The 23,202-nt window shown below is 39.9% G+C and overlaps 1 protein-coding gene across 1 annotated transcript in view; it reads right to left on the bottom strand.

Moving 5' to 3' along the window:
* Nucleotides 1-22,435, bottom strand: part of RAB11B (RAB11B, member RAS oncogene family) — a 37,138-nt gene extending 14,703 nt beyond the window's left edge. Inside the window, exons 1-2 of the mRNA XM_051972479.1 lie at nucleotides 22,323-22,435; nucleotides 4,117-4,312 (exon numbers count right to left, since the gene is read on the bottom strand). Of these exons, the coding sequence (XP_051828439.1) occupies nucleotides 4,117-4,312; nucleotides 22,323-22,362 (236 nt within the window). The 5' untranslated portion in view covers nucleotides 22,363-22,435. The remainder of the gene's footprint in view (nucleotides 1-4,116; nucleotides 4,313-22,322) is intronic.
* Between the last annotated feature and the right edge of the window lie 767 nt (nucleotides 22,436-23,202).

Genomic DNA, 23,202 nt, shown 5'->3' with positions numbered 1-23,202 from the left:
ACAATTAAGAGTCCAGGCAAAATTATGGTCTTCCTGGGATAATCCGAGATCTGAAGAAAGCTCCTAAGGTGGAGGTTTGGCACTGTTAAAGTGTGAATGATGTAAGTGAACGACAGATTAAGGAAAAACTTAAAAAAAAAAAAAAAAAACCCTAAAAATAAATAAATAAAACCATGAAAAGAACGTCAACCAACTAGAAAAGGAGATCCAGAGCTTTATAGAAGAACATGACTCTGAAAATTAGAAATGGACTAAAGGAAACCAGCGAAGTTGTATAAAATAAAATATAAAGAATGAAAAAATTGAAGAGAATATGAGATGTCTCAGAAGAAAAACAGCAGAACTAGGAAAAAGATAAAGAAGAAAAAAACACGAGAATTGGTCTACCTGAAAGCTACAATTAAAAAAAAAAAATCTTGATACAATAACACAAGAAATAACTGTAAGAAATTGTGCTGCAGTATTAGAACAAGAGGGAAAAGTAGAAATGGAAAACACCCACCAATTATTACCCAAAAGAGATTATAAGGAAAACCTACAAGTACATTGCTGTATTATATCAAAACCCATAGATTAAAGAAAAAAATTTATGAGAAGCAACAACAACAAAATTCAAATATGATAGAGCCACAATTAGAATCACATAAGACCTATCAGTGGCTACAATAAAAGACCACAGGTCTTAGAATACTATATATCAAGATCAAAAGAAATGGGTTGCATCTGAAAATACTATCTCCAATAAAATTAACCATAATTCTGAACAAAAAAGAAATAGAAATTCAATGAATTGCCAGATTTTCAGAATTTTGTTGCAAAAAAACTTGAATTTAATAGAAAAATTGATATATAAGACACAATGAGAAACATTATAGTCCTCAGTAGACAGGGCTTCCCAAGTACCTTCTTTCTAGAAATGTCATAAGGGTCCCTAGTCCAGGTCTTTATCTTCACTCAGGAACAATAGCAAGAGATTCTTTTATCTACAATAGAAGAAAAAATAGCCAAACAAGTACTAGAAAAGATTTTTACATTTTGGAATGGACAGAATCTAGATAATGAATTATAATGGTAATGAATGTGAAATCAGGTTTAAAAAAAAAAAATTGAGCTGAAAAAAACTGCAAGATAGGGGCGGTATGGCCAAACAATAAAAGAATGAACAGTTTTACTGGATTATAAATTCAATTGAGTCAAAAGTACTGGTTAACTTTGTCTACCGAAACAGAAGTGATCTTAGGCTGAATTAAAAGATTTACAGTGTTCAAATCAAAGATCACAGTTCTACTATACTACATAAATATCCATCTCAAGATAGGACATACAACAGAATCTAAACAGAAAAGGACAATCAGACTAAGGAAGGGACACTACTACAGGAAAATTAAAGAAGACAACAGCACAATCCTGATCTTCAATTATCTGATGGAATATCATGGGCATAGAGGACACAGATAGGACCACTGGTGAGAGGAAAAGAATAAAGCAGAGGAAATATGAGGAAATAAACTTCAGCGCAATAGGACGAAAAAATTTCCTTCTAACAAGGAAAACTGGTCCCCAACTGAACCGATGTGTTCTAAGGCCCTATTAGAGGAATTCCAGTAGGAGCTGGACCTGTAAGGAGTACTGTTGGGGTACTGCAGATAGGATTCCTACATTGGATGGGTGGATTAAATATAACCTGGGGCTTCTGACCTTTGATAAAGTCCCCTTTTGTGCAATGGGAACAAAAGTAAGAGAATACATTCTTCTCATTTCTCACCAAAAGTAAGCCAGGTATAAATATAAAAAAGGAAAGGAATCTGGTAGCACTCAGAAAATGGGTAAAAGTGTGACCCAATTTCTTCCCATCATGAATCAGAAAACAGGCAGGCAGAGACACATCCGAAGCTTATCTCCCCCGGATGGCGAGGAGGCAGTCCTCATCCTGTGGGAGGCAGGAGGCAACCACCTTTGAAAACCTTTTATCTCTGCTTCCTTTAGGGACTCTTCCAACAGTCTGTATCATTCCCATGTTGCTTGGATCACATTCTGTCTTACAAGGTTACTTAGTATAGACCTTATCTCCCTTTCTAGATATTATAGTAAAAATGCCTTGGTGATGAAGGCCATCTTCCATGTACACTGCACCTCCTCTGACCCCTCACAATCATGAAGATGTCACTGCAATCCCTTGGTGCCAATGTATCACGTTCAAGTGATATGTCTATGAAAAGCAAGCTTTGGCAGGTCCAACCAAACTGGGAAAAACTTCAGAGTTTTCAATTAAACAAACATATACTAAGTAGAGTGGAAGGGAAAAGAGGAGAAATGAGAATACATATATTCCAAAGTAGAAAATGGAAAAGGGCATAAGATTATTAGCAAAGTGCCTGGGAGGATCTATGAATCTCAGGTCATTCTCTTTATCCCTCAGAAATTTCATTCTCAAAAAAATAAAAAAAAATAAAAAAAAACAAGAAATTTCATTCTCTTAGCGCCAGTCTACAAAAGTATATTTTTTAACCTGGAGAATTTTCAAAATAAAATTTTAGTTTAACTAAGCATAATGAGAAAAATATTATTTTTGGTGAGAAAAATGTTTTTTGTATAGTTTATTTCATTGTGAATAAAATGTGAATTTTCTTTAAAAAAAAAGTATTTGTATAAAAGATCCTCATTCTGTTATCTCTCTTATTGGTGATGCCTTCCAGTTGCAAATTTGGTTACTTAACTTTGCAATCTGTGTCTTCATCCAAGTAACTGATAAAAAGTATTACAAAAGGGGCAGCTAGATGTCAAAGCAGATAAAGCACTAGAGTCTAGCGGATGTGAATTCAAATATGACCTCAGACACTTGACAGTTACTGAGTGACACTGAACAAATCACTTAATCCCTCCTGCCACTACAAAAACGTATTACAAAAAGCACTGTCCATGATCAGGTTCCCATGTGAAAGCAGCCAACAAAGAACTCTCTGTAAGTTGATGTCAGTCCAATCAGTTCTAAACTCACCTTGTATTTTTCCCTTTAGCCACAAGAATTTTTTGAGGGGTGCTGACTATCAGATCCTGAAACCTCTTTGCTAGAAAAAGATGAAAGCAATCTAGGAGCTAGGAGGCTCTATACTTCTTCCTCTTTGGAAGGTACTCTTTTGCTGACTCTATTTAGACACAATAATCCTCACTAACTATGGCTTTCTTTTACTTCACCTTAAATCCAACTACTAACATCATCAGAGATAGCTAATAGATTTACACTTACAATTCCCTAAATGGAAAAATCTCAAATCAGTAAAACTTTTTGGGAATTTTGGATCTTGAACCTTCTAGGACATTAGCTAAATTTTGCTTCCATAAATAGATTATCTATTTCCATTTTTCATTAGCTCTATGATCTCTGGGCTATGGGAGGGTAGAGGTACTTCCCCTTTAATTGTATAGTCTGTAGCCCGTCTTGCTTTCCCAGTCCCCACAGTTCTTGCCCAAGTCTCCACAGAGGATATATATCCTATGTATTTTTTCTTCCATATTTTTTAACATTTCAGAGATGACAATGGAATGCCTGTCCTGTGATTTGCTAGTGCTCCGTCTCCTTATATTTTCAGTCTATCTCCTTTTCCAGTGAGGCACATCCTTAATGATATCTATTTAATTATCTAAACAACATATATGTCTGAGCTACTTGAAAATTAACACCAATATGAGGCAACCTAGGGTGTTTCTGTGTTCCTATAAAATCACTTTGTATATAAACACTGATAAAAAATACAGAGTGAACTAATTATAAATGACTGCATGAAAACCATTTAGCAGTTTCTCCAGAGTACCACTGGATTTGAAATATGCTAACAGCAAGTCTTCCCTACCAGTTTCTTCCTTATGTTAACAAGAAGAACTAAGAAGCTCTTCAACAGGTTTTTATGAAAATGTTAGCCTGTTGGATGGAAGGAGCCCTTGGACAGACAAAGAGCCTGAAGAAATTCACATATACTCTGCTTCCTTGTTATACCAAAATTTTGCTTCCTCTGAGGAAGAAACACTTTTGCAGAAACTGTTTAGACACAAATAAGCTAAGGAATGAAATGTAGCTCAAGGTAGATGGTGCTTTGTGTCTGAGCAAGCTGAACTTACGCTGATGTGATTGCCCGGTACCGCTCCTGACCAGCTGTGTCCCAGATCTGGGCTTTTATAGTCTTCCCATCCACCTGGATGCTCCTGGTAGCAAATTCCACACCGATGGTACTCTTACTCTCCAAATTGAATTCATTTCGAGTGAATCGTGAAAGGAGGTTGCTCTTCCCTACCCCAGAGTCACCAATCAGCACAACTGAAAAAGGAATAGAATATTCTGTAAACTTAGAATCATTTCCGGGCCTAAGTCCCTGCCTCTAAGAAGAGGATTCTTTCCACCAAAACTTATAGATTCTATTTGGAAAATGTAACTAAGGAATTAACTAGCCACATTCCAGCTGTCATCTAGGACCATCTCTACTAGGAACCATAGAAGCAAAACTCTTTTCCTCCTCTGAGATTTCCTAGGTAAATACCACCAGCCCAAGATAGCTCAGAGATATTTTGTGAGAATTAAACTAGTTAATAGATGGGAGAAGATGGTAACATGGTGAAATAGAAAATTCTCCTGAACAAGAGCTGAGTTTTCCTTCTGGATTTGCTAATTTACTGTGTGACCAATTCTAGGTAAGATTCTTTCCTTTCCCAGGTCTGTTTCCTAGACTTAAATATGAGGTAATAAGACAACAGAGATGTTCTCTAGCTAGGACATTCTCTATTCTAAGGGTGTGGAAGATAATGCAAAATAACTTGGAAGCCCTAAAGCAGTGGTTCTCAAACTTTTGTTCTCAGTATCTTCATGTTGTTAAAAAACTATCAAGGATTTGTTCAAAGAATTTTTGTTCACATGGGTTATATTTATAGCTATTTACTATATTAGAAATAAAAATAATTTTGAATCTGTAGACCTTCTGAAAGGGTTTCAGAGACCCCAACAATTCTTTGGACTACACTTTGAGGACCACTGCCTTTAAAGCATTAGGTAAATATATTTACCTAATGCTTTAAAGGCAGTGGTCCTCAAAGTGTAGCCATGATGCTGCTTTCTGAAGGTTTCTGATCCCTTCCAGCTTCATAGGTAGGGCATGAAAAAGAGTTATAATGAGTCTACACTACTCATTTGTAGTCTTTGAGCAGTCTTCCTGACTGCTAGTTCCTCCTGGGCTTATAAGGATTCCCATCCTTGGATCTTCCACTACCTCATTCTTAGGCACCCCTTCCCTTCCATCCACTCCTACTTTTAACACACACAAAAGAAAATAGTCATTTATTTAAGAAGAAAAATCACTTCAAGCAATTCCTTGAATGAATCTCTACAACAGGCAATATCAGGAGTGTTTCTGAAGGAAAGCAAGTGAATGAAACCTACTCCAGGTCTTCTGGGAAGGTTGGGTTTTACCTAGCCACTTTTAGAGAATAAAATTGCCCTATGGCAGAAACAGATATGAGAAAGAAAAACTGACCTAGAATCAGAGAATTTTAGAGCTGAAATGAATTGGCAGAAATATATATTTCATCTCCTGATTACAAAATGAGGAAACTGAGGCCCCCAAAAGAACTTATCCATAGCTACAAAATAAGTCAGTGGCAGCAGCCATATTGGTGCACTAATCCAGAGCCCTCACGCAATGAAGTGAACCCCTAGCAACAAACTGGTTCTTAAGGCCCAAGGTCGTGCTAAAACAACTTGTGAGATGGAGGGGAAATGAACTGATTTTTAATCAGTTTTTAAAAATAGTACATCTAGCACAATTAATTCTGGGAATTATAAAATTCTCTCTCTCAAGTGAAATGCCATACTTTCTGCAAGTAACTAGCCTGAGAGCCCCAGGGAATGGTGAGGGAGAGATCTAAGCCACCACTCATCAAATTGTCTTTCCTGGGAGCCTTCAACAACTAGCTTTTATACATCCAGACCCAAGCTGAGTTCAGTTTCTTCATGAGTGACTCCTCAGAGATTCCGGTATTATCTCTACTCTATTTGAAGAGCAGCATAGGTGCCATCCAGCCTCAGAGACTCTAACTTGAGACAAATACCACCATCTTTTCCAGTAAATTAAAAGTGAAGATACAGCAATGATGATTCTTTATAAAGGAACCATAATTCTTTCCAATCCTGACTCAGCTCTTGTTGCCATAGAATGATTAGACCTATAGTCACAAAGCATTTCAATTTGGCAACTGTGTAGTGAGATGGGATTAGGAAGGGGAGAACCTTTAGGAAGGAAGAAAACAAGCATTTGTTAGTTACCTACTATGTGTCAGGCACTATCCCAAGCATTTGACAAATATCTCATTTTACCTTCACTACTGCTTTGGGAAAAGATGCTGATATAATTAAGGCAAAGAGAGGTTAAGAGGCTTGTTCAGGGTCAAACAGCTAGGATGTGATTGAGGCTAAATTTAAAGTCAGTCTTTCTGAATTCAGGTCAACAATGGCCTGTCCTTGTAGGGAGAAAGCTATTGCATAATTCAGAGGGAACTCATCTCTAAATAACTAAAGTTGTAAAGAGTTTCCTGGAGGTATCGAGAGGCTTAGTGACTCCTAATAGTATTTCTTTTTTATAATTGTAATTAATTTTTTGTGTGTGAGGTAATTGGGGTTAAGCAAATTGCCCAGGATCACATAGTCAGGAAGTTTAACTGAGGCCAGGTTTGAACCCAGGTTCTCTTGATTCCAGAACCAGTGCTCTATCCACCTCATCAAGATGCCCTTCCTAATAGTATTTCAGGTTGAATGGTACTGATTGGATGAAGTTTTCTCAGTCTGAGACTAAGTCACATGATCCCTATTCCCAGAAAATAAAGTCTTGGACCTTGGGTTGCAGGGAGTCACGTGTCTCTAAAGGTCAGACACTCAAGAAATGACACGACCCACAGAAAGCAGACAACATTGGTCAAGGACGGTTATATCCTTTTAGTCTATCCAATGAAAAGGCCTGAGTCTTTTTAAATCCCAGACAAGAGATGGCTCCTAGGTGTGTTTCTGGGCCTCTCCCTGCAGGGATTAAATAAATGCTTTCTCTTTGTACCTGAAGATGTCTCCAATTAGTTAATTTGGGAAAGGGGGCCTAGCACTTGTCCCACACAAGGTCAAGAAGCATCAAGTGCTTATGATGAACAAAGCAGTATACCAAATGCTGAGAATAAAAATACAAGTAAAAAGAAAGGTCTTGCCATCAAGGAGCTTAGAGTGAGAAGGCAACAGATAAAAAGGAAGCTAAAAAAAAGGTGAAGAGAAGAAGAGGAAGAGGAGATGATGAGCATGGCAGAAAAAGTTCACCGAATCAGATTTAGCTAGGAGAGGAATGGTGATTCGGCTGGCCTGTGTACCCACAGGATGTGTGGCTCTGAGACTCTGAGAGGAGCCAGTCGCTCTGAAGGGAAGGCCATGGGGAAGAAGATATGTCTAGTGAAAAAAACACAAGGATGAAGTGAACCTCAGGATGAAAAGATTCCTGGGGCCAGTCCTATAAAACTCAGAGAATATGCATGTATTATTATCCCGTTTTTTCAGATGAGACAATAGAGCACTGGACCCGAGCTGTCCTCCTCCATACTCGTTAGTCATTTTTAATTCAATGGTTCTTCCCAAACTGTCATCTTACCAATTGCACTGCAGTCACCCTAGTCTGGTCCCTTATTACTTCATTGTTGGGCCATTGCAATAAAACCCCGTGGGTCTCTCTGCTTCCAAGTCCATCCTGCCAGGGTAATTTTCCTAAAACAAGGATCATCAAAACAGTTCTCTACTGCCCCAATGCCTATTGAATAAAGTCCAAATTTCTTTGCCTGGCCTTCAAAACCCTCTGCAATCTGGCTCTAGTCAACATTCTCATCTCATAATATTTTTTTTCACACCATCCACATTGGAGCCAAACCCAAGGCCCTTCTACTGCACCAGCCAACATCTTATTGAAATTCGTATCCTTCAAGGTTGGTTCAGCTGTTATCTCTTCCACAGACTCTTTCCCTCAATTTCTCACTCTACTTTCTTTGATTCATGTAATCATCACTTTCAAATAACTCTTAAAGCAATAATAATGAACTGAATGTCTACATTATCAAGTTTGATGCTTAATCAATATAATTGGTGATAATATAGATATTATTACAGAGGTTAACAAACAGATATATATATACCTAACTTTAACTTCACAAAGCCCTAAAGAAAGGTCCAAAAAAAGTGTTAACTAAATCCTCTGGAAAACTCCTAGAGCAATCCAAGTTGCAGCATATTGTTATTCAGGTATTGGCCTGAGGGACTGGAGATCTGTAAAATGGAAAAATGGAACTCTTCTGCAATATATTCATTTTGCCATTCTGAAAGTTTGCCCTCAGCAAATCCTACATTACTCCATAATAGTTAATCCTTTTGACCAAACTCAACAGAAACTAGAAAAAGTATCTCTACAATCATTGGAACAGCTTTGAGTTTGCTGACCCTGGTCACTGTGCATTGAGATTCAAGTCTACATACCACTGATGGCTACTGCAATACAGTTTTCTAAAAGATACACATATTCATGAGAGATTTGTCATTGGAAGTCCTTTTGTTTTCTGCCTTACTCCTCAAAGAGTTTAATTAGCCCAAATGCTTGGGAAGGGCTTAATCAATTTTCTAATGAATACTTATTTGAGAGTTCACCAGAAACTCTTTTAAATTTCAGCATTTTTAAAATAGACTTTCTAATTTGTCTGAATCTCTCTTCTTGTGCACAAAGTCAGGGGACATGCTGAACTGAGCTGTAGTTATATTATCAAGGAAAAGCCCATGGGATTTTTAGTAAGAAAACAATGGAGTTTGAGTGCTGGATCTGCTGCAGTTGTGTGATGTTAGACAAATCACTTCAGGTTTCTGAGTGTTAGTTTCTTCAACTCTAAAAGGAAAATAATACTTGCCCTACCTATCTTCTGCTGAGGGTCAAATGAATCGATATAAAATATTTTGTAAACCACTAAGTAAATGTCACTGTTATTTGATGTTTTGATGACTTAAAACTCTATAGCCTGGATAGGCTAAAAGATCCTGGTTATGGATTGCATCTGCACTGACCCCAGTGATGTGGTTTATGATTTGGGGTTCAGCACCAAATGATGTGGTTCAAGGACCAATGATGTGGGTCACCAATGTTGGTGTGTAAACTGTGTACCCCTGATATTTGGGGGAAGGGCGCACCTGGGTTGGAAAGGCCCTAAATCTAGACCTCCTCCTGACCTTTAGGAGCAACTCCACCCTCCTGTTCCTAGGGGAAACTCCCATAATAATCATCACTTACAATTTAATTGGAGATCTTGGCCTGTGGAATAATTATGACCCATTATTGATTAGTCCCTCAAATTCTTCTAGACATCTCTCCCTCGCCTTGGGCCATAAAATCTAATATAATCAAAGGCTGTACCCCAAACCTTTGCTAGAATTCCTATCAGGATTTGGCCCACTGAGTTGTTTTTCAGTGTAATAAGCCCATTTTTTGCCAAAAATCTCGTCTGCAGAATAGAATTACAATTTTTTTTTCACAAAAACCTGTGACACCAGCCTGGGGACTCCATTGTTGCTAGAGTATCTCTCACCCCTCATTTCTCACACCTCAAAAATGTGAAGAATTCACAATGGTCATTTCTTTGGCAAAAGGTAGATTTATTTAGGGGAATAGGTTACAGACAAAATGAAGGAATTCTCAGACACTGTAAATTGTAAATATGAAATAAAGTTGGGAGAGTATATGAAAGACAAGTTCCTCAGTGTGATGAGGTCTAGATATGAGATACCTAAATGAAATTGAAATTAGGGTTTAATTAAGGTCTAATGGCAGATTCAGGGTACATGGAGTCATATAGAGCTCCTCTGCAACCCCATTGGATTCGGGGCAAGGATATTGAGTTAAATAAAGTGTAGTGGTGGCATGAGTCCCCAAAAGCATTTATTGGCCCAAAAAACTAGATTGATAAAAGAGATTTATTATGGGGTTTGGAAGTAAGGTTAAAGTGTAGTAAGGAAATAGGTGAAGGTAGAGATAAGAAGGACACCGGACACAGAGTTCCAGTGCACAGAGGGTCCTGACATGCCAGGAGTAAGGCTGGCATGTTTGGAACCTCTGCAAAGAGAAGATTCCAGTTTGATTCTTTTATAAGGAGAGATTTAGCTATAGGGGCTTGTGGGTGGAGTCCCAAGTTGGCTCAGATCCAGGTGGGGCTGGGACAGGTCTAGAACTTCTATTGGAATTCAAAGGGACCAAGATTAGTGAATCAAAAGGTCCTGGATTAATCAACTAGGAGGGACTGGGAATCAGAAAGAAAGGAATAATCATTTCTTACTTAAAGGGACCACATCCATATCAAGTGGAACTCACAATTATCCATAAGAAAGGGAGCAAGCAACCCACAAGAGGTTGGAGCACGCCCTTAGCTGGCAGGCTAAATTCTGAAAGGGACTTAGGACCCTAAAAGAGTTAGTTAGTTGTAAGAAGAAGTAGGGTTGGGAAGTATATTAGAAGTTAAGGAAGATACTACATAGCATGGGGCAAAGACTCCACAAGACAGAGTGCCTTTGCAGACTGACCCAAAGCAGTCATGGGATGGTCCATAAGTAGATTTTATGGGGAAAATTTAACCTCAGGGACATGATTGGGATATTTCACAGGACATAGCAAAGTGAGGCTGCTTGAGATCTCTTCAGAGGGGGTGAGTCTCAAGAGTTTGACATAACTTAGATTTTGGACTGGACCAGCTCCCCAGAGAATGGGACCATAGAGGTAAGCTGATCTTTATTACTACCTTTTCCCTGCCTGCCTAGGGTATTAATTTTTATCAGTTCCTCTACTAACCACACCTAACATTGAAGACCTTCACTATTCTTGCTTTTTCTGTTCCTACATGTAATTCTTGCCTATATTTCTTCTATCATTTCCTCTAGCTTTCCATCTGGCTGAGTTAGTAATCCCTCTGATTTTTTTTTCCCCCAGAACAGAATGGGTTAAGCTAGAAAAATAAAAGCTAGGACCAAAACAGGAAGAAGTTAATGACTTTTAGCTATAGTGTTAAATAGAGAAGGAAATTTGTGCCTCAGTATTGTGAAAAGAATATGTAGGGGTTTTATTGGTAGACAGGAAATGCTGGGAGAAAAATCAGAGAGCATGCATGATATTAGGACACATCAGGCTGAAAGGTGTTTGCCTGTCACCTAGACCAATCTCCTCATCTCCTAGGTGAGGAAATTAAGGTACACAAAAGATGAGAGACTCGCCCTAAATCAGTGACAACATTGGGGTTAAATCTCCTGACTTTCCTCACCTAGCTGCCCAGAGTGCTTTCTGAGGTTTTTCACTAACACACTCTGAGAAGGTTGCTACATTTCATATTTTCTCTTTAAGGTCTTTGCTACTTAGTAAGCCTTGAGTTCTGAATTTTTTCCTCTTATCTTACTTCATACTTGTAGGAGAAATTGGTCACAAGAAAATAGTTACCAAGAGGGCTTTGGTCAAAAAAACAACTTCAGGATACATCCTGTGTGATGAGATCTTCAATTTTGGGTGTGGTTAGCAGAGGAATTGATAAAAATTAATCCCTGAGGCAGGCAGGGAGAAGGCTAGACTCTGATAAGAGATCAGTTTAGCAGTTTAGCGCCATGATCCCACCCTCTGGGGAGGTCAGTCTCGTTTTTACCATATCCTATCAGAAATCCCAGTCACGTCCCTGAAGTTAAATTTTCTCTATAAAATTTATTTATGGGTCATTCCATGGCTGCTGCCTTTCTTTGAATCAGTCTGCAAAGGCACTTTATCTCATGGTGTCTTTCCTTTCCCCCATGCCAAGTGGTATCTCCCCTAACTCTACTATGCTTCCCAACCCCACTTCTCCTTACAATTAACAAACTCTGAGAATGCCAACTCCCTTTCAAGATTTATCCTGCCAGCTAAGGACATGGCTCAGCCTCATGGAGTATTTCCTTTCTCCTGGGTAACTGTAAGTTCCATATGCTCTCCTACTCTATTCTATTTCATATTTATCATTCCCATTTTGTCTGTAACCTCTTCCCTAAATTAAATCTATTTTTTGCCAAAAAGAATAACCATTGTGAATTCTTCACATGACTAAATCCCAATTTTTGGTGTCTATCACCATCTAATCAGCTACAACATTTTGGGTCTGAAATCTGAGTCTGGGAGACAGAGCTATATGGTCATCTCATAGATGAAAGAACTGAAGACAGATAATTTTAGAAAAATGGGAGAGTTTAGCAGATGTCCTACATTTACACTGTTGCTGATCATTTAAGAATTGGTTAAAAAAAGCAGACCACAATGCATCCCAAATCATCCAAGACAGAAACAGTTATATAAGACTAGGTGATTTATATATGGAGCTCTGTGACTTAAAAAGATTTTTACACATTCTTCTTGATTCCCTCTAACAAGACCTTACTAAATTGATGGACATGAAGCAGTCTAGTCCAGTCCTCTTTCAGTTCCTTGATTTGTGAATTTCAGTAAGTTTCATGGCCTCCCTCAATATAGGTCTCTTCTCCTGAAAAATAGAGAATAATCTGTCTCTTCAAGCTCTTCGAAGAGCCAAATGAGGTAATCCTTATTTCCTGGTATTGTTGATAGGGGAAAGGATCAGCACATTCTTGGCTGATGAACACCAGGAAATTTCCCTCTATAGTTGTGAGGAGGAAAGCAAGAGTATAGAAGACCATGATTTGCACTGATTTGTAATGACTTACGGTATTTACATTGTTTACTAGTATATGGCACCAAAACATCCATGATCTCTTTTTCAAGAATAGTAGAGAATTAAACAATCCATATTCAAAGTTTGGCTTGAAAGATAAATCAGTTTTTTCTTCTAACAACTTAAGGCCATTTCCCACCATCTCTCCATCCCTCCAGGGCCAACAGACAAGGCAATAAAAAGGAAGCTAGTCAACATCACTGTCCACTAAATATTCCCAACTTTCTCTAAATACCTTGGGATACCCAATAAAACCAAAATAAGCACAAGACTACCTGCCAACTCTTTTTAATCCAGGCAATACAACAGAGTCCTATTACTGACTGATCCTATTGTCAATCAAGATCTGCTTCTCTCCTAACCAAAAAAACCCAAATACTGTACTTACTTGAGTACTTCTTAGGAATGAAGTGAAGGGGGACCTGGAAACCACAAGAATAAAGACTATCATCTTTTTGTAGGCTTTCAAGTTTGCAAAGTACTTTACATCTATCCTCTCCAGGAAATCTTTAATGTGTTAAAGAGAAGATTGAAAAGAAGCATGAAGATGAGGGCTATCATGAAAGTTAGAATGATCTGACCTGCTCCAATATTGCAGAGAAAGATGAAGCACTAAGTTTTTACATAATTAACATGATAAAGAACAATAAAGCAAAGATTTCAGAACTCTGACCATAGCCTGATCTTGAAATATGTAGTCTATTTCCTGCCCATGGGCTAAAAGGTCTAAGGTAGGCAAGAGGTACAAAATGAAGCCTTACTCTATCATCTCCCAACAGTGAGATGATTGGCTTGATTTGACTGCACTCACTTGTCACAAAGGAGGGAAATCATTGGCAGTCAGTAATTTTAAATATATATTTATATTAAAACATAAAAAAAATTTTTTCTGTTACACGTCAGAGAACAAAACTAGGAAAAAATGCTGGAATTTATATAGGCAGATTTCTTCAGGCTGAAGAAAAAGGAAAACTTTTCTTTTCTTTTTTTAAAAAAACAATTAGAGCTTTCCAAAATAGGAGGAAGTTGGCTTGAAGAATAGTATTTTCCCTCCTGAGATGTCTTCAAGCTCAGCCTCGATGACTATCTGACCTGTCAGGATTGGTGCAGAGAAGATTCTGGCAGGAATTGGGCCTGATGATTTTTGAAAGCTCTTCCTGCTCAAAAACTCTTGTGAATGCATTCCCACACATGCAGGGAAAGCAGGGAAGATTATAAACTAGATAACTAGCTTGTGTGGAATAGATTGTCAACCATTGACAACAATGTTTTTGACTGAAGAGTAGCACCATAGGCAGACCAACCTGATCTTCTCTGAAGCTCTGTCATCCTGTTTGGGTTAAGAAAACAAACAAGCAAAAAAACCACCCCAGCAACCAAGACACCACCTTCCATCTAGGCTTTCACTTTATAAATGGATGATACTAATTTATTGTGTGAATTTAGGCAAATAATTTCCACAATCTGGGTCTCACCATCTATTAAATGAAATGGCTGGACTGGTTCAGTTTCCTCCCACTCAAAGCCTGTGGTTCCCTGAATGTCTTAGCTTATCCTCCCCAACTTTGTATCGCTGCAGATGTGATAACTTCTGGTTCTTCATCTAAAGCACTGATGGAAATGGTGAACTAGGCAGGAACAAGGACAGAAGTCTGTGATCCTCACTAGGACTACAAGGCCAACATATACACTGCCAAATATTTTGTTGATATTTAAGTTTATTTCATTCAAAGATAAGCATTTTCCTGTTTTTTTTCCCTTCTGCTTCAGCCTGTGCTTCATGTCCTTATGAACACACTTCTCTCACCTCCAGAGTAGTTTTCCTGCAACTCTGTCCCCACCCTGGCACTTTGCTTGACCATATTGCCAATGCCTCAGGAATGTTAGGGTTCCATCATTCTGCAAAGCTAAGCTTTGGGAGAACTGCGGTAATCTTCAACTAGACAGCTAGAAGAAAGGCCTGGTACACAAGCCTCATCCAATGTTAAGAATGAAAACTAGCCTTCTTTAAATATACATTTGTCAACTGTAAGACAAACAATCCCTTGTATTGAGAAAATAATGCCCTATTAAGGTCCTGGGTACTATAGCCTCTTTTCAAATATGCCCGAGGCCCCCACTGGCCAGCAAACCAATCTCTCCTAGAAAAATGCTTATGTTTTGGGTCACATAGGCAATACTAGTCAGAGAAGATAATTCCTAGTAACTCAGAAAGAAATGTGATCTCCCAGATGCCCAATATCCTCAATGACTGCTACCAAAGTTGTGCTACGTCTAGACTGGGAATTAACAGCACTCCTGCCTGGCATCTGGGGCCACAGACCAAGCAACATTCCCCAAACTGGTGAAAAAGCAATGAAGCCAGAGATGTTTTTTTCCTTCTTTCTCAAAAGAAAACCTGGCTAACTAAGGACCACATCACATTGTCCAAGAGAAAAGAAACAGCCCTGGCCTGGTTGCCAAATGTTCCAGGGGCAATGAAGGAACAGATATTCGAGGGCTTAGGTGATGAGGGAACAAGGTACTGTCTGCTGGAGAAAAAATTCATTGAAGCCAGAAGCTGGAAATGAGTAGTGGCCTTCCCTTTTCCCTTAGTGATTCAAAAGGCTTGGCTCAAGGCTACTCCCTTCTTCAAAAGGAGCTTTTCCCATCCCTCTCCCTACCTCTCCTCTATGATGATCTCTAATTTATCCTGTATATATTTTGTACATATGTAATCATTTATATGTTGTCTCCCCCATTTGTTCCTCGAAGGGAGGGGCAGTGAGGTTTTCCTCTTCTATCAGGAGTACTTAGCAAATTAGGCACAGAATAAGCATTTAAAGCTTTTTACCCCAACCCACTTAAGTTCTCTAGAACGCACCAAGGGCGTGGCACCTCTGGCAGCTGCCTTGACCTCAACCTTGCCCTTAGTAGGCACTCATCACACATTTGTTATTGTCAGCAATAAACTGACTTGGACATTGCTAGACATATGAGAGGGAGAAAAGGACACTTTCTAAGACTTTAATATTAATACTAGAAAATTCTACTTTCCAGAGAAAGAATATATATATGCTTTGTGAATATGATCCACTGAAGTCCTTTCCTCCTCTATTGTTTCAGAAGGTGATCACAAGTTCTCTCAAAAGTTATGTCAGCAAAGCAGGACATGAGAAGGCTTCCCAGTAGAGGTCCAGGGACAGACTAGATTTCTTTCATCTGAGGATTGCTTTCACCTCTTGGCACAAAGGTCAGCACTAGAGCACTGGTGAACAGGTGGGGAAAATTTTCCACCACAGTTACTCACAAAGACTATCTTCTAAAGTGTGAAAAGAGCAATCTGAAAACTGAGTGTATTGACCCTCCCTGTCCCCCAAACCCTGGGACCTGGAAGAAGTGTTATCAGCCCAGCTCTAGGTTAGAGGAAGGCTTCAAGGATGCTAAGCCCACTCCTTACAATCCCCTATTTTGAAGACTAGGGGCTTCACAAGCTACACAATGCCCAAATCTCAAGACCTGGAAAGTCCCCTTTTTTGTCTTCCTTAGCTTTTTTGCCCCAGCAACTTCAGTTTGTGACAATAGCCTAACTGGATCACACCGTCATGTTGCTACCTATTCTTACTTCCATCATGTCTTTTAAAAAAATTCCAAGTATGTTTGTTGACCGAGTTTTACTTTCAATCATAATCACTTCAGACAGTATATCCCCATTCTCACCCCATCTCAATCCAGTCCTGGCCCCCTCACTGGAGTTGGTTTCTCTTTGGGTGTTTTGTTGTCTTCTCATGAATCCTGAGATAACAATCCTTATGGAATTTCGTTCAGGGGATTTTATCTATCTTTCCTCTGAACTCTTTGAAATATGCTCACCTAAGTTCTGAAGTGCCTCTCTCCACTCCTTTGCAGAGGGAGAGCATCTACAAGAGTGGAAGAATGCATATATTGTCAATTTTTTTCACTGTATTATTTGGTTTTGCTGATTCCCCCCCCCCCCTTTTCCTTGTTATAAGATATTGTTCCCTGGGAGGGGTATGGGGAAAATCTGTGCAATGTTAAAACAAAAAACTCCCCCTCTGATTCCTGGATTTGCTCCATGTCAATATAGTCTATGTATGTTGCATAATACTATTACTCTACATACTTAAAAAAAAATCTTCTGTTTTTAGAATAAAGTATAACCTAGTAAAGCTATATTCTAATCATATCTTGTCCCATCAAATAAGTCATACCTAGAAGGTCAGATTTATCTTCTTGTATTAAGACCTCTAGTGCATCTAGCTCATCACCTATACTTTTGGCAAAAGATTAGCATCTTCCAGCCTTACTTCAAAAGCTTGCATAAACAGCTACCTCAAAATCAGTCCTCACCTAAAGCCTTGAACAGATCAGGACTCTGTATGCTTCAGTTTTCCCACCAGTAAAACTGCTAAGGATGTTCACAGTTCTAACATTTTAAAGCTTTAATATAAATCTGCAGAATACTTCAGAAAGTTTCTCTTTTAAGAGGTAAAATTTTCATTTTCAATAGAGAAGGTATACCTGCAATTTAAAAATCTTGTCAAAAGAGTCAAATGTTTCATCTCTACAGTCCTAGTCTTGCCAAATCTATCTAGAATACCCATGTCTACAGTGACCATCCTCTTAGGAGGTCTTCCCACAAGACAGCTCAGATGCCTAGCACTCCCTGCACAGTTCTTTCTCATTCTCCAGATTTTTAATACTTTTTCTTTTTAACAATCTCTCTCTTTAGAAATTTGTATTAAAGTTTGCATGTATTTACTTATTTACATATAAGCTACATTGTCCCACATCCACCTCTTCCCACTCTAATAGACTGGAAGTTCTTTGAAGAAAAGACTTTTTTTTTTCTTTTTTCTTTTGGTGTATTAAACTTTGCATGTATTTACTTATCTACATATAAGTTATATCATCCCACATCCACCTCTTCCCACTCTAATAGATTGGAAGTTCTTTGAAGAAAAGACTTTTTTTTTTTCTTTTGGTCACTATACCTCCAGCACCCTGCACTGTGCCTAGAATAGATGGGCACCTCACAAATGTCTTCTGAATTGAAATTCTATTGTACTATCAATCTTATGGAGTATATGTGCATTTACTAATGATTATCTTCAACCAGTTAAGAAATTAATTTTTAATAATCTACCAAGACACAAAGAATTGTATGAAATATACACATGAAGAGGGGCAGTGTTTGATAGGGTGAATACAAAACAACATGGTCTTACCTTTAAAGTTGCCAACTTCATATTCTCCTGCCCCAGAAGGTTCTTACTGGGAAGGGAGAGATATAAAGCTGGGAACTTGTTGAAAGAAGAAGTGGAGGTCCCTAAGTTACATAGATTTATTTTTTTATTCAGAATTTAATAAACTTCAAATGAAACGAGCATTTCCACATCCATTGTAGAACAGGGGAGAGAATATATGTAGACTTGCAAAGCACTATTCATTAAGCTTGCTTTTCTTTTTTAAGTAAATAATAACTTCATGTAACTTCAAAAGTTATCCTGTGACTACACCCAGAGAGAGGTCTGTGGGAACTGAGTGTGGATCACAACATAACATTTTCACTTTTTTTGTTGTTTGCTTGCATTTTCTTTTCTTTTTCATTTTTTTCCTTTTCAATTTGATTTTTTGTGTGTGTGCATGACAATTGTATAAATATGTATGCCTACACTGGACCTACATATATTTTTACCATGTTTAACATATATTGGATTACTTGCCATGTAGGGAAGGGGATGGGAAAAAGAAGGGGGAATTGGAACACAAAGTTTTGCAAGGGTCAATGGTAAAAAATTATCCTTGCATGTTTTGAAAATAAAAAATTTCCAAAAAAAAAAAAGTTATCCTATGATTCCTTTTGTTCTCTTCTCTTTGGAGGGAAGGGGGAGGCAGAGGAGAGACCTTATTCCTAACCTTCTCTTCCTTCCCACTTCCCTCAATCAAAAAGAGAAATAAAAGCCTTGTAACAAATATGCATAGTCAAGCAAAACAATGCCAGAAAGTTTCCACTTATTTGAATTTCCCTCAATTTTAATCTTATAATCAGATTTGTCTTTTAACTAAAATCCAGTTATTAAAAGAATAGTGAGACTACAAAACAGAAGAAAAATAAAGTCTGATAATTTAAAAAAAAAAACTATATCTAAGTAGCATCTGACCAAAGGGAGATGCCCCATACAAGATAAGCAAGAAAGATGGTCTGGATTTCTGGTACATCCCTGCCATACTTATTCTGGAAGATGTAATCCTATCCTCTCACCTGAAAATCTAGTCATTCATTTTCAGGTATGCTATCAAGAGGTGATTTCTGCCATATTGTAGTTTTCTGATGTAATAAAAAAAGATCTTATTTGTATAGCACTTAGGAGGCTTTATAATCTCCTTTGATCCGTGTAATAGCCAACAAAAATAGTATAAATATTATCCCCATTTCACAACTGGAGAAATTTCAGCTCAAAGGTTAAGTGACTTGCCAGATGTCATACAACTATCATACCCAAGAGCTGAACACTTAACTTTTAATTCCAGTGCTCTTTCCATACCACACTTTTTACTTAACTTTTAATTCCAGTGCTCTTTCCATACCACACTTTTGACATCTAAAACGTAACTGCCCATCTATTTGAACTTCAGAGCTATCTCCATTTTGCCTCTGAATTTAGAGCCCTGAAGAACCTAGACACAACTCTCCATCATTTCTATCACTGCCCAGCTCTAACTCTCGTGGTCATCCTGGATTCCTTCCACATATCCATTCCACTGTCTTGATTACCTTCTTAATGTCTTCCCTATCAGTCCTCTTATTTACTCACACAATCACAATCTTACTTCAAGTTTTTGTCATCTCTCACCTGGTCTAATCCAATAGCCTTCTACCTGGTCCCTCTGCCTCAAGTTCCTCCCCACTCTAATATATCCTCTACTCAGCTCCTTAAGTTATAAAAATCTTTTGCTTGTTAGCCTGCTTTGTGGACTAAAAGACACACTACACTGCCTTTCATCATTGAACAGCTGCTCCTGACATAATGAATATACTCCTGGGGAGAAAGGGGGGGGGGGAGGGAAACAGAAGGTTCAAATAACTGGGATTCATGAAAGTCAAGGGACACACAGGAAGGAGCTTGAAGACAGTGGAAGTATAGACCTTATAAATCAGGAAAGAGTAATCTTTGGGAATGGGCTCAAATAAATACCAGTACCTGAAATCAATGCTGACCAGAACAGAGCTTGTTTTCTAGCATCCGTTATACAGGGTGTATTCAAAAGTCTTAGGATAGTTTGAACTATTAAACTCAGTATTTTTGGACATATTGTATACTAAGTACATAGCATCATATATTAAGTATTTCAGTTACTAAAGTACAGCAATCCAAAAGTATGTGATCAAATTCTTTTAAAAAACATTTCTAAATTGCTGTTACTGAAAAAATCTGGGGAAAATAAAATAATCTTTTCCTAAAATATTTCATTTTAATTCTGGTATGTACAGATTACTTTAAAAGATTTTTATAGACAAATGGCTTTTAAAAATAAATGTTTAATTAACTAACATTTCAGTATTATGTGAAAAAAATATTTTCCTGAGTCGGGTTTCTCAAATCAGCTGTGAAAAATGAGCCCTTCCATTTGGGGTCTGGTCTGTAGGAGTTTTAAATAAGAGTATGCTGGGAAAGTAAAGTGATGATGGGGTGGAGCACAGAGAAGGTTATTACTAAAGCACAGGAGCACAGATTGGGATAATCTGAAATCTAATTTGAACAAGGTAACAAGGACTTGGAACTAATATACTGGTCAGCCAATTCTAGACACAACAAAAGGAGATCATAGTCTGAATTTAACTTGAATAATCTGAGATGAAAGAAAAACCAGGGACCAAGTATTTTGAAGAACCAATAGTCTGAGGTATTGGTCCAGAAATAATAAAAGCAGAAATTTGGGGCAGCTGGTTAGCACAGAGGATAGAGCACATTCAAATCCGGTCTCAGACACTCAAGATGTCGTGGCTGTGTGACCCTGGGCAAGTCACTTAACCCAATTGCTTCAGACAAAAAGAAAGAAAGAAATTTGACATGTCTAGCTAGTACAGTCTTTGCTGTCCTCCTTGGGCACTTTCAGTCTATCCTGCTGGCTACTCTGTGGTAAGAATCTCATTTTTAGGAGGTCTAAGGATTAGAACTTTGTCTACAGGGGTTCCTTCCCTTCAGATCAGTTGGAATCAACACCTCGTCTTCAGGTCAAGGAGTCTGAGAAGTAAATGTAATGAGGGAAGGATCCTAATTAATCTGGGGATCCTGCACTGTAATCCTCTTTGATTCTTTTGGCTCAGAGAAGTCTGTCTTTTATCTCCAGTCCAAGGTTGCTCAGACATTCCTCTCCAGTCGCTTTGTACACACCCCTACATAAATCACTGCACATTTCCTTTATCCTCAGCCCCAGGGCTTTTTTTCCATCCTGTGAACCTTAGTTCCCAAACCTACACAATTGCTCCTAAGGTTCCATTTCCCAGTCCCTAAATCCCCTCTACCGAGCCTCAATATCAAATTCTCTCTTCTCTCCATTCTCCCATTCAAACCTCTTCTATTCTTTCCCTATCTCTTTCCCTTCCCCCCTGGAGCTTCTCGCCTCTCTCCAGTCTCTACTTTTCTTCTGAACCCCCCATTTTCCTTCCGGGATATCCTCTCTATTCCCTCCTGTCACTATCTTTTGATCCTACTCCCTAATACCTCTTTCCTTTCTGGGACCTCAAGAATCTTCCCCAATGACCCCAACTCACTCCCCCACCCCCAGACTCCTGCTCATTCGTTTGTTTTTCCTCCTCCGTCTACCAGCGCTTAGCTTGGTTTCTTGGGACTTAACTGTCTAGGAAGCCAGGCCAGAAAGGCCATGATCTAAGAGTCCAGTCAACGAAATGTGCCCGGACTCAGCTCCCGGCTTGTCTCCGGGGTATCTTCCTAGCCAGCTTCCCAGAGTCGCCTTCCTGAACATCTGGCACAGCTTTCCCCTCCGTTCACTCTTCTCGGGTCCTAGGAGCCCCCTTTCCGGGGCCCCACTGACCCGGCCGACTCTGCAGACCCAGTCCCACAGTATTTTCTGCACCCAAGTCCCCGCCCCCTTTCTTCCCAGACTCTTTCTCTGGTTCTAGGACCATCCCTAAGGTTCCCAGCCGTGTGCCGGTACCTGCCGCGCCCCGCCCCCCGTCTCCTTTTCAGGAGGCACCAGCCCCCTCCCCAATAAGCGCAGTCAACCCCTCCCCCACCTTCCAGCCGGGGCCCCGCAATCCCTGGCTCGGTAACACCAAGGGTTCTGTGCAGCGGCCCCCGCTGGGCCCGGCACCCCGTGTCAGCTCCCCTTCGGCTTCAGCCTCGGCCCCGGTCCAGGCCTCAGTTTAGGTTCCGCCGCCCCCGCCAGGGCCCGTTGAAGTCTCTTTCCAGCCGGGCCCAGCGCGACACCGCGGCTGGGGCGCCGAGGCCGCTCTTCCCGAAGTGCCCGCCCTCTCACTCATGCCTCCCCGCCTCAGCCCTGGGCACCTTTGAACAGGTAGTCATACTCGTCGTCCCGGGTCCCCATTGTCTCGGCTCTTCCGGCGGGATCCGGCCCGTCTCCGCAGCCCCACCACAAACACCCGACTGGGGGGCGGAGCCCGGCCGGCCGCCGAACGACAGTTCTGCCGGCCTATCGGCCGCGGGGCGGGGGCGCGACTGACACAGTGGTTAGCCTATCAGAGTTAGAGTCCAGTATGGGCCCAACCCACTGCTTCCACCTACCGCGGACCTGAAACCGACGGAAAGGGAGAGGAGGGACTTCCCAAAGTGACAGCAATGTCATCCTATAGGAGATAGGCAGGCGGAATCAAGGAACGGAAGGAAACTGATAGTTCTCTAAGCCAATGAAAAGCAGGAAAGAGGAAGGTTTATTGGAGGAAAAGGGGCGTAGGCCACGGGAGAAGTCTGGGAATGGAGCCTGGAAACGGGAAATGACCTATTAGATCCGAGAACTGAGAAGAGCTAACGTCGCTGTGACGTCACGCGCAAAGCATTTGTCCTTCCTTTAGGAATACAAAAAGAACTGACCTGACAAATACCCCTTATTGCAGATCACCACCACGTTGGTGGCCGCCGTGACGCTGACCACCCCCTCAGAGACCCCCATCACCCTGCTGCTGACTGCCACCTCAGAGCCCCAGTAGCCATCATACTGATGACCCCCTTCATAGCCCACTGGATCACTTCACTCCCGAACGTCATTTCAGAGACCCATTAGTCACCCCCGAAATCCGCTAGTCATCTTGTCCAAAACCTCAGAGACTCACTGGTGACCCTACTGTTGAGCATCCCCCCAATCCATCATCTTGTCCCAAACTCCCGAGATCTTTTGTTCCCCTTAGCCCATCTCACCATTCCAGAATCG

The sequence above is a fragment of the Antechinus flavipes genome, chromosome 1, assembly GCF_016432865.1.
Source record: "Antechinus flavipes isolate AdamAnt ecotype Samford, QLD, Australia chromosome 1, AdamAnt_v2, whole genome shotgun sequence".
Lineage (NCBI taxonomy): Eukaryota > Metazoa > Chordata > Mammalia > Dasyuromorphia > Dasyuridae > Antechinus > Antechinus flavipes.
This window is presented reverse-complemented; position numbering and strand designations above follow the sequence as displayed.